Source organism: Mobula birostris, chromosome 24 (genome assembly GCF_030028105.1).
Source record: "Mobula birostris isolate sMobBir1 chromosome 24, sMobBir1.hap1, whole genome shotgun sequence".
Taxonomy (NCBI): Eukaryota; Metazoa; Chordata; class Chondrichthyes; order Myliobatiformes; family Myliobatidae; genus Mobula; species Mobula birostris.
This window is the reverse complement of record NC_092393.1, coordinates 50,201,322-50,213,409: the sequence shown is the minus strand read 5'-3', so window position 1 is coordinate 50,213,409 and position 12,088 is coordinate 50,201,322. Positions and strand designations below refer to the sequence as shown.

General features: G+C 38.3%; 1 protein-coding gene across 1 annotated transcript in view; it reads right to left on the bottom strand.

Annotated features, from left to right (window-relative positions):
- LOC140187260 (dynein axonemal heavy chain 17-like) overlaps positions 1–12,088 on the bottom strand; it is a 193,767-nt gene that overhangs the window by 22,045 nt on the left and 159,634 nt on the right. Inside the window, exons 43-45 of the mRNA XM_072242393.1 lie at positions 7,634–7,900; positions 4,038–4,199; positions 2,982–3,215 (exon numbers count right to left, since the gene is read on the bottom strand). Coding sequence (XP_072098494.1) covers positions 2,982–3,215; positions 4,038–4,199; positions 7,634–7,900 — 663 coding nt within the window. The remainder of the gene's footprint in view (positions 1–2,981; positions 3,216–4,037; positions 4,200–7,633; positions 7,901–12,088) is intronic.

The window sequence follows — 12,088 nt, the reverse complement described above, 5'->3', positions numbered from 1 at the left end:
TATACCTTTGCTTTAAGATTGTCATTGTATTTAACTGTTTTTTAGTTAACCATGGATAGTGGGTCCTCCTCTGGGAATTTTCTTGTCTTGCGGAATACGCATATCATTCTGTGTATTTTAAAGGTCAGCCACTGCACCTTTACTGACTGATTTCTTAAGCCAATTTTCAGGTTAGCTCTGCTTTCATGGCCCTATATAAATTTAAAATACTTGTCTCAAATCTATTCTGCTCTTCCTGGCTATTAAAGATAGTGGGCTAGCAACAGAGAATGGCTTTAAGAGAAGCATTTCCCGTGGTGATCAGTAGCTCTGGATTCGGAAGGTGTGTAGCTCAGGTAGTTGATGGTTGGGATCAGTTGTTCTCTGATCTTGGCAATTTACTTACAAACATTTCATCACCATATAAGCTGACATCATCAGTCAGCAGTTGATTGTGGCGTCTCCTCTGAATTCTTGGCCTTTATGTATTTTTCAGTCAGCTGACTGGATATCAATTTGGAAACTCAATTGCGATGCGGGGAGGAAACCTTGTCACTGGTTGGCTGTGTGGCGAACTTTGTACATTGTGGTTAAGAATTTTGCCTGCATCAGGTCATAAATAGGATCAAGAACTATGTGTTTGTTTACAGAATTTTTCAATTTTCCACGCTTCTAGGAATTCTCTTGCAAGCTGCATGTTTGTGTGCACTATGACTTTCCCTGCTGCTCAGTTGAATTTGTGTCCCTCTCAATCTTCATGGTTAGAGACTGCCGAGAGTTGGTCATGTCACTTTACAACTAGTTGACGTTCATGATCCTTGTGGATAGTTTTCTCCCTGTTAGGCCGATATAATATTTGCGGCAGTCCCCACATTGGATTTTTTAGACTACATTGGTCTTGGTTAGCATCGTGGTTCATTGTTTTGGTCTACAAAGTACTCTCCTCAATGTTGATGTTGGCGCGTGTGCAACTGAAATTTATGTTCTTGGAGAGTTCAGGCTGTCATTTCTGAGATATTCATCTGATTGAATTCTTTGAAGATGCAACAAAACACATTAATGAAGGTAGAGCAGTGGATGTAGTATATATGGATTTCAGTAAGACATTTAATAAGGTTCCCTATGCAAGGTTCATTCAGAAAGTAAGGAGGCATGGGATCCAAAGAGACCTTGCTTTGTGGATCCAGAATTGGCTTGCCCTCAGAAGGCAAAGGGTTGTTGTAAGTGGTTCATATTCTGCATGGGGGGAGGGGGAAGAGTCGGTGACCATTGGTGTTCAGTAGGGATCTGTTCTAGAACCCCTCGTCTTTATGATTTTTATAAATGACCTGGATGAGGAAGTAGAAGGGTGGGTTAGAAAGTCTGCTGATGACACAAAAGTTGGAGGTTGTGGATAGTCTGGAGGGTTGTTAGAGATTGCAGCAGGACATTAATAGGATGCAAAACTGGGCTGAGAAGTGGCAGAAGGAGTTCACCCAGATAAGTGGGAAGTGGTTCATTTTGGTAGGTCAAATTTGAAGACAGAGTATAATGTTAATGGTAAGACTCTTGGCAGTGTGGAGGATCAGAGAGACCTTGGAGTCCGTGTCCATAGGACATTCAAAGCTGCTGCGCAAGTTGATAGTGTTGTGGAGAAGGCGTATGGTGTGTTAGCCTTCATCAACAGTGGGATTGAGTTCAAGAGCTGTGAAGTAATGTTACATCTACTTAAGTCCTTAGTTAGACCCCATGAAGTACTGTGTTCAGTCAGGTCATCTCAATACAGGAAGGATGTGAATACTATAGAGAGAGCACAGAGGAGACTTACAAGGATGTTGCCTGGATTGGAGAGCGTGCCTTATGAGAATAGGTTGAATGAACTTGGCCTTTTCTCCTTGGAGTGACAGAGAATGAGAGATGACCTGATGGAGGTATATAAGATGATGAGAGGCAATGATCATGTGGATAGCCAGAGGCTTTTTCCCAGGGCTGAAATGGTAAACAAGAGGGGACATAGTTTTAGGGTGCTTGGAAGTAGGTACAGGGGGGACATCAGAAGTAAGTCACACAGGGAGTGGTGGGTGCATGGAATGCACTGCCAGCGACTTTGGTAGAGGCAGATACAATAGGGTCTTTTATGAGACTCTTAGATAAGTACATGGAGCTTAGAAAAATAGAAGGCTATGCAGTGGGGAAATTCTAGGCAGTTTCTAGAGTAGGTTACATGCTCGGCATAATATTGTGGGCTGAAGGTCTGTAATGTGCTGTCGATTTCTATGTTCTATATTTCAAATGTATGGAAGGCCAACCCGTTTGGTTGCTTCTTGGTTGGTGCATTGTCGACCTTGCAGGTATGTTGAGCATGAAGCTCCAAGGGTAACCGTTTCATAGGAATACTTTAAAGAGAGGGGTCTCCTTTTTATCCTTTAGTTCCATTGTGCTGCAGTGTCTCTGATTTTCAGAACAAAGTTTTGATACAGCTCTTCTGGTGTGCATTTGGATGGTAGCTGTGATAATTTAGAAACTGATCTGTATGTATAGCTCTAGTCTGAGACAGAATAAACTGTAGATTCTGGAATTTGAAGCAAAAAAAAAACAAAGCAAACTTTTGGTAGGATACATTTGTTTTAAAGTAACTGCCTTTATCCAAAGCAACGTAAACACACTTTGCATTTACCTCAGTTTTGTCAAATTATGGAATTTCAAGCCCTAAGCAATTGTAGCAATCCTGATGGTTACATTCAAATCAATTTCTAAGTTAATAGTGCTTTAGAAGAGACAGAGAGAAAAAAAACCAATGCCTGATCCTGATACTTTGTCTAGTATTCATTAATGTATTTGTTATTTTTCAAAATATGCTAAAATGTTTTCTAACAGTATTAATTTCCATAAGAAAAAATTAGCTTAATTGTTGCCCCTCATAGAAATTTAATTTGTTCTTTATGTGCTGAAATTGTGATTGAAATTATAACTATAATTGTAAATTTTCAAATGTACAAGTTAATTTGATTAGCTTCGCAAACCTGGCTAGCAGTACTGTGAAGTTTTGCCAAACCATTTTCAAGTCGATCCATTTTAGCGATCAAGTCTTTCCTTTTGCTTGACAGTAGGTTTTGATAAAGTTTAATTTGTTCCAAAAATGTTTTGGGTGTTGTATAGTTGTAGCGTCTTTCAGTAGCTAGGTAGACTGCAGATACCTCTTGGACACTTTTGTGTACAAATGCCATGAACTGGCTTATAGAGTTCTTAACTTCAGCCTGAAATGCAATACAGTATGCAGAAATTTCAATGCTTTTACAAGTACAAAGAAGTTAATACTGCTATTTGAAAAGCATAAAACATCTTCATAAATGTAGCCAATAATTAAAGACACTATATAAATGTAAATAACATATTTAAAAAACAATAGGTATATTGCAAAATCTTCATTCCAAACTCCTTGGAATTGGAATGCATTTGAAGTATGAATAGACTCAGATTATAGGTTTCAATCTTTGTTAATCTTTAACAATGCTGCTTTTATCTACACATGTAGTTTTTAAATGATTTTACAACATTGAGCTACTCATGTGAAGAAATACAAGTGTCAGCACTAGTCCCTTAGAATTCAGGATGACAGAATGGAAGTTCAGTTGGTACGGGGAGCTAAATCACATTTCCTGCATATTCAACTGTATTCCAAGGTCTTCCAACCACAATGATGTAGGTGGCGATAACTATTAAACAGAAGCTTTCTGAGCAACAAAAATTACTGCAGCCACCAGCACAGGTCAAAGGCAAAGTACTCTTTGGCAAATTACCCACCTCTTGTTTCTCAAAGCCAATCTGCCATTTGCAAAGGCACTAGTTAGGAATGAGACGGGTTACTCACTACTGCCTTCATGAATGCTGCACCAATCAAAATCAAAGAGGACAGAAGAATAAAATCGGTGACAATGGAAATAAATTTGTCTGGTGATGGACAAACTAACAGTTTTGATGTTCAAGTGTACACTAAAAAAAACTAGGCTGTTAAGCATTGATACATTCCAAGTACTTTATGCGTTTACAAAATAAAAATGTAAAAATATTTTTTTTACCTCAATTCCCTCAGTTTTGGCAAGGAAACGTCTACTAACAGATATCAAAGCATCTTCTGGCCATTCGTGGAACCAGTCTATTGATGTGCAGTTCACTAAAGCAGGAAATTTTCGAGCACGTACCCGTAGAACTGAACCCACGGGTGAAAAACATAGAACAACCTGCAAAAACAAAGAAACTGGCATAAAGAGAAAAATATGCCTTAAAGTAACTCAAAAAAGATGAAATTTATAATATATTCCAACAAGAAAGGAAATTTGTCATAGCCTCATAGGGCAGAAAATGTTGTACACTATTCAGCACACTGAGTTTGTGGTAGCATTTTAAAAGCAACCAGATCGCTCCACACACCAGCTCTATCCTCATATTATTTGCTCAAATATTCCATTCCATTTTGAACACTACTTCACCAAAGTGGTGAAATCTACTTTCACCATCCTATCAAGAAGTGCATTAAAATGTAATGAATCATAAAATTGATAAATATTATTTTCCATGTGCCATCTCTAACTTTTGTTGATTGCCTTAATTAGTGCTCAATACTTAGGAAACATTCAGTCAGTAAGAATGGTTTCTAGCTAAACTTGTGGGCACAACATGTGATCCAAAAGCCATTATCTAGCTTGTGAAATGAGTCCAGTTGGTCTTCCTCCATGAATAGCAGACCATCTATGCTTGCTACTACTCCCCTGCTTGCAGTTAGTTATCTGTAGCAACAACTTAGTTACTGAAGACATTTCTGAAGAGAACTGCCTAGGATGATCTCACTTTAAATGGACGGCCATTCCCTATTAATGGAAGAGTACAAAAATAGAAGGAAAAAGCAGATGAAGGTATGGCCAAAGAGAGGACTTTATTTCCTGAGAAACAAAGATGTTTTTGAGGACTTCAGCAAGTTAGATAGGTTTCTCTTCAATGGGAACTGAACAAATCCTCAAATACCTTTGGGGAAGGCTTCAATCAGCTTGATTGAGAGATGGGAAAATGAAGGTAGAATCAGAAAGGAGCAAAGGTAAGCTGGAATAAGGAGATGTGAGTTCTGGTCAAGGTATATTTTGGAAAGCAAGGAGAAAGCTACAGTGAAGGGCAATGACAGGTATAACAATTACTGGAGTATATCAGGAAGGAAGAGAGCATTCAAGCTTAAAAGTGCACCAGTAAATAGGATCAGAGTAAGGAAAAACTTTTAAGGCAAAGGCTCTTTAATGAATAGTCATAAGAGTCATACAGAAGTACAGTACATAAACAGGCCCTTTGGTCCATCTAGTCCATGCCAATGCCATTTAAACTGCCTAATCTCATTGACCTACACTGGGACCATAGCCCTCCATACCCCTACCATCCACGTATCTATCCAAACTTCTCTTAAATGTTGAAATCGAGCTTGCATGCACCACTTGCTCATTCCACACTCACCCGACCCTCTGAGTGAAGAAATTTCCCATGTTCCCTTTAAACTTTCACCCTTAACTTATGACCTTTGGTTGGAGTCCAACTCAACCTTAGTGCAAATAGCCTGCTTGTATTTACCCTATCTATATTTTGTATACCCGTACCAAATCTTCTCCCAATCTTCTACATTCTAAGGAATAAAGTTCTAGCCTATTCAACCTTTTCTTATAAACTCAGATCCTCCTGACCTAGCAACATCCTTATAAATTTTCTCTGTACTTTTTCAACCTACATCTTAACAGTAGGTAAGTGACCAAAACTGCACACAATACTACAAATTAGCTTTACCAATGTCTTATATAACTTCAACAATCTTATCTCCTGTACTCAATACATTGATTTATGAAGGCCAATGTGCCTAAAGCTTTCTTTATGACCCTATCTACCTGTGATGCCACTTTCAATGAATTATGGACCTGTATTCCCAGATCGCTTTGTCTACCACACTCCTCAGTGCCCTACCATTCACTGTGTAAGACCTGCCCCATTGGTCCTACTGAAGTGCAACGTCTCACATTTGTTTGCATTAAATTCATCTGCCAATTTTCAGCCTATTTTTCTAGCTGATGCAGATCCTTTTGCAAGCCATGATAGCCTTCCTCGCTGTCCACTACACCACCAATCTTGGTGTCATCTGCAGATCTGTTGATCCAGTTAACCACATTATCATTCAGATCGTTGATATAGATGACAAGCAACAACGGACCCAGCACCAATCCCTGCAGTGTTAGTAACAAGATAGCCAAGTTGACGACACAATAAAAATGAATGGACATAATCTGACAACCACTCCAGAGACCAGAATGCAAGGTGGCTAAAGTTGAGAAATGAATATACATGGTATGCTACATTTAGCATGACAGTTAGATATTCAAATATTAACACTGCACTTTTTTTGAAGGAAAAGTTAAATTTCACAAATTTGCCAAAATTCTTTCAGAATGGACAGAGTGGTGGTTTTCACATCAGTCAATGTGGTAGGTTTTTTTGGCTTTCTAGTAGATATCTGATAATATGCCACATAAAAAGTTATTACCCAAGTTAAAAGTGGATGAGTAATTTATTGTCAATGCACATGGGATTTGGGAACTAAAAGAAAATAGAACCATGATACGGGGGTCATTTCAGATTGGCTAGATTTTCAGATTTTCTGGGGGGGGGGTCTTGAGGAATCAGTGCTGTGGCCTCAGATATTTATCATCTATATTAATAACTAGGATAAAGTCACACAGTTTACTATAATGAAAGTTGCTCATGATACAAATATAGGTGGATTGGAAAAGCTGTGAGTGGGACATAAAGAGCCTGCAAAAAGACATTGGAAGTATGTGAGTGGACAAGATGTTAGCAGAAACAGTGTACGACATAAGCTATTTTGGAAGGAACGATAAAACACAAAAAAAAATCAATGAAGATTGATAAGATTTTCTATTTTTCCTTCCAACATTGAAGAAGAATATTTTGGCCGATAGAATCTGTGCCTTTTTTTCCATGTTTGGTCTAAGACTGTAGTGAGGATAGGAACTGAGTGACTTTGGCTGAACCCAAACAGGACTTCTGTGAGCAGGTTGTTGCTAAGCAAGTGTTACACGATGGCTCTAGCAATTATACTATCCCATCACTTCACTGAAGATTGAAGGTACATTCATCAGGCTACAAACATCTCAAGATTATGCTAGCCACAGTCTGGAAATCACTAAAGTCATTTTCTGAACATCTGCATTTATATTTGTGCACCTTCACAACAAAGTCATATAGTGGTAGAAAATACTGCCAATTTAATTATTAATACAATTATAAAATCTAGTCTTCATTATGAGGCAACCTGGGGCTATAAAGTGTAATAACATCCTCCTGCCAATGATGATGATGTAGAATTTCATGATTTATTATATAAAATATTCAGATCCACTAAAAATAAAAACCCCTACTTTTCTTCTTTCCAAACTGCTATACAAATGATCTAAGTATTACAAAGAAGTAACAGCAAGATACATGAGGACTAAATGATTTTTTAACCTTCAGGTCCATCTATCTGCCATCCTTCAATTTCTCTGAAGTATATTTTGTTCTACCTTTGTTGCATTTAACAGAATAAGCAGCCAATTAAAATGATTAAAAATTCATAAAAGCATAACCATACCTTCAGTTGTCTCCTCACTCTCTCTATGAAAAATTTCCAGCAGTTATCTTTGGTGTCCTGCAAGCCCAGTAATTTAACTTCATTTTTCATAGCACCAATAATATTTTCCAATTCATCATCCTGAAATAATCCTGGAATCTCTCCAGATGCTAAAAGGTCATTAATAAGTACAAGGAACATCTCTTCTGCCACCTGGGAATCAGTCATCAGAAATACTGTTCCATGGTTCTTTACTCCAGCATTGATATATTGAGCACCAAGGTCTACCTATTTTAATAAATAGTGATAAAATAAAGTCAGATCCATCTGACTGGTTGACTTTGAGTTGTATAATGAAATCTGCATCAGCATGTAAAGATGGATAGCTATTTTTAAAATAGTTAAAAACTTAATTGAAAGAAATTTATAAGTACATTAGAATCCAAGTAAACTACTATAAAGTTAAATTGCATTCTGTGATGATGGGATTAATAAAGCAAACTTGTAAGCATTGCTGTTTTTATATTTCTCCAAATCTGCAATCTGAAAGCTACCTCATTATTGATGGAGAAAACACAATCCTGCCTTCAGCTAAATTCCACTATAATTACAGAAGACTTTAATCCCAATTTAGCTTGCCTGTGTGAATTGAAATACATTTTTTTTTAAATTGAGGTGCTATTTAACCAGAAGCCAATACATACAAAGCAACATAATTCTTATGACTGGATGAATTTTATTATTTAGGAGACAGATAAACTTTTGGAGAATCTCTACTTTTTGGAGAGAATGAGAAAGGCTAGTAATGAGTAATGAATATTAGAATCCGTAAAGATGTGAATCATGTTTCAGCAGCTGTTGGGTTGAAGGGAGAGCAAAGTTTGATTTTACTACAGAGACAAAAAGACAACCTTAGTGTCAGCACAGTTTGAGGAGTCCAGCTCAGTTTCAGGTAATTGCCAAGAAGAAATCTATGTCTAGATGAATAAGAGTAGAACCACATACAGTCCTATTCAGTTGCATAATAGCTGACAGGTCTTAGAATTAAGTTATGTGTCAAACGTATAAAAGTCTGCTGATTGTAAAAGAGCAGGCAAGGTAGCTTATCATAATTACAGTCCCAGACATGTATTTAGTAACTTTATTAAGTACTGACTTAGATTCATAGAGTCATCTAGAACAAAAACCTTTCCTGTCCATGTACCAGTTCAGATAACTTTTACAGGTCATAACTTGCTGGAAGGATACAAATATGGTTCTTGGAAATATTGGAATGGATTTTAAAGCCAACTGCATATCTCAGAACCTTAAAAAGGAAATGGAAATTGGAATGAGTTACTAGTTTGCAAGATCAAAAAGTTCCACAACGCTGTTTTGAGGAGAAGGGGATTGATGGCAAATTTGAAAAGCATTCAGTACTTCAAGGAAAGATAATATTATCTTGTGTAAGGATATCATTGTAAAGTTTAAGAATGTAAAATTACAGTCATTAGACCTTGCTAACCTTTCTAATTTGATTCAAGTAATATCAGTTGATATGTATTGGTTTCTGATTAAGCAGAATCTAAATTTTAAAATTCTCACTCTTGTTTTCAAACTTTTTGAAATACCCATTCCCCACTACCTTTAAAATTGCCTCCAATTCCTAACTCTTTGAAATATCTGCATTCTTCTAATTCTGGCTTTTTGATTACTCTGAATTTAGTTGTTCACCCATAGGTGCCATGCCTTATAAATAAAAACAATATCTGAATATAGAAGTGATTCATTTACATAGAGAATCATCTGTAATGCTTTCTGACAGGAATTGAAAACAATGATTCTGAACTCTTCAGTGTTTAACTGGAAGAAAATGTCTCTCCTTTAGCAATACGTACATAAATACCGATTTAGAAAATGTAAAAAGTAATGAGGCGCTCGAGGAATACAAGAAATGCAATAGAACACTTAAGAGAGAAATCAGGAGGGCTGAAGTAGGACATACGATTGTTCTGGCAGACAAGGTGAGAGAGAATCCCTAGAGGTTCTATAGATATACAGAATTAGAACACAAGGGTAGTAAGAGACAAAATCGGTCCATTTGAAGATCACTGTAATCATTGACACGTGGAGCCAAAAGAGATGGGAAAGACCTTACATTAATTTTCACATCTGTATTTATTCAGAATACAGACACTAGGTCTATAGCACTGAATCAAAAGGGTAGTGTGGTCATGGACCATATTCAGATTACAGAAAAGGAGGTGTTTGACGCCTTGAGGCAACTTGGGGTGGATAACTCCCCAGGGCCTGGCAAAGTGTTCCCTCAGACTTTGCAGGAGGTCAATGCAGAAATTGTAGGGACTAGGCCAAGATATTTTAAATGTCTGCAGTCATGGATGAAGTGCCAGAGGACAGCAAATATTGTTTCGTTGTTCAGGAAAGGCTCTAAAAATAAGCGTGCAAATTATAGGCCAGTGAACCTAACTTCGGTTATAGGTAATTAATTAGAAGATATTCTAAACTTTGTGCATGGTAAGTTGTGTCTAACCAGATTACGTTTTTTTGAGACTGTTACGAGAAAAGGCAGTGAACATTGCCAACATGGATTTATGAAGGCCTTTGACAAAGTCCCACATGGGAAGCTGATCCAGAAGGTTAAGTCACTGGGCATTTATCATAAAGAAGTAAATTGGATTCAGTATTGGCTTAGCGGAAGAAGAGAGTGCTAGTTCATGGTTGTCTCTCTGACTGGAGGTCCGTGACTATTGGCATGCTGCACAGATCAGTGTTGGGTCCATTGTTGTTTATCATCTTTATTATCTAAATCATTAATAAATGTAAATAGGATCAACAAATTTTCAAATAACACTGAGTTTGGGGGTGGAGTGGACAGCAAGTAAGGTTATCAAAGCCATCAGCATGATCTGGATCACCTGGGAAAATGGGTTGAAAATGGCAGATGGAGTTTAATGCAGACAACTGTGAGGTGTTACACTTTGGCAGGACATATCAGGGTAGAATTTACACAGTGAAATGGTAGAGCACTGCGATGTGTAGTAGAACAAAGGGATCTGGGAATACCAATCGATAATTCCTTGAAGGGTATCACACATAGACAGGATCGTAAAGTGAGCTTTTGGCACATTGGCCTTCATAAATTAGAGTACTGAGTACTGGAGTTGGGTTGTTATGCTGAAGTTATACAAGATGTTGGTCATGCCAAATCTGAAGTATTGTGTACAGCTCTAGTCACCTAACTACAGGAATGATATCAATAGGTTTGAAAGACTGCAGAGAAAATTTATAATGATGTTGGCTTGAGGACCTTAGAATTAGAGAGAGACAGACAGACAGAGATCATTGCCAGGTGCAGCAATCTTAAAAGGACAAGTCTCAATGGGACTGAGTTTTATTTGAGCCAATAAAAAGAAGTAAGGTGTAAGCAGAGCGACCATTGTTGGAGTGGGTTAGTGTTACGGTGGTCAGGATTTGGCTCAACAAGCTTCCGCAAGGATAGGCAGAGGTTCTAAGTAAGCTTCTAGCAAGTTTTTTTCCTCTTCCCTTGTCTATTAGTACATAGTTAATGTAGTAAGAATGGTTCCAGAGTTAGTGGTATGTTCTTCGTGTAACATGTGAGAACTCTGGGAGGCTTCCAGTCTCCCCTGATAACTACACCTGCAAGAAGTGCAGAAGTGCACCAAGCTTCAGTTCCTTAGAGGCCATGCTAGGGAACTAGAGCTGCAGATCATTGACCATCGGCTCATATGGGAAAATGAGGTGATAGATAGGAGCTACAGGGAGGCAGTCACCCCAAGTTACAGGCGTCAGGTACCCGGATGACTGTCAGGAAAGGGAATGGAATAGGCAGCCATTGCAGAGTACCCCTGTGGCTGGTCCCCTTGACAATAAGCATACTGCTTTGGATAATGTCAGGTGGGCCATCCTACGAGGGGAAAGCCACAGTGACCGGGTCTCTGTTACTGATTCTGGCTCTGTGGCTCAGAAGAGAAGAGAGGTGAAGAGGACAGCAGGGGTGATAGGAGAGTCCATAGTCAGAGGAAAAGAGACACTCAGATGGTATATTGCCTCCCAGGTGCCAGGGTCAGCGATGTCTCAGATCAGATGGGTGAAGAGCATATTGGTACCAACAACATATGAGGGGTGACTGATAAGTTCGTGGCCTACGGTAGAAGGAGTCAATTTTAGAAAACCTAGCACATTTATTTTTTAACATAGTCTCCTCCTACATTTACACACTTAATCCAGCGGTCGTGGAGCATACAGATCTTGGACCTCCAGAAAGTGTCCACAGCAGGGGTGATTGATAAGTTTGTGGCCTGAGGTAGAAGGAGATGAGTTATACAGCTCTCATTACATGCACATGCAGTTCAACTCATTGAGTGATTATGCAGAAAGTTTGAAGTTAATAACTCATCTCCTTCTACCTTAGGTCACGAACTTATCAATCACCCCTGATGAGTTATTAACTTCAAA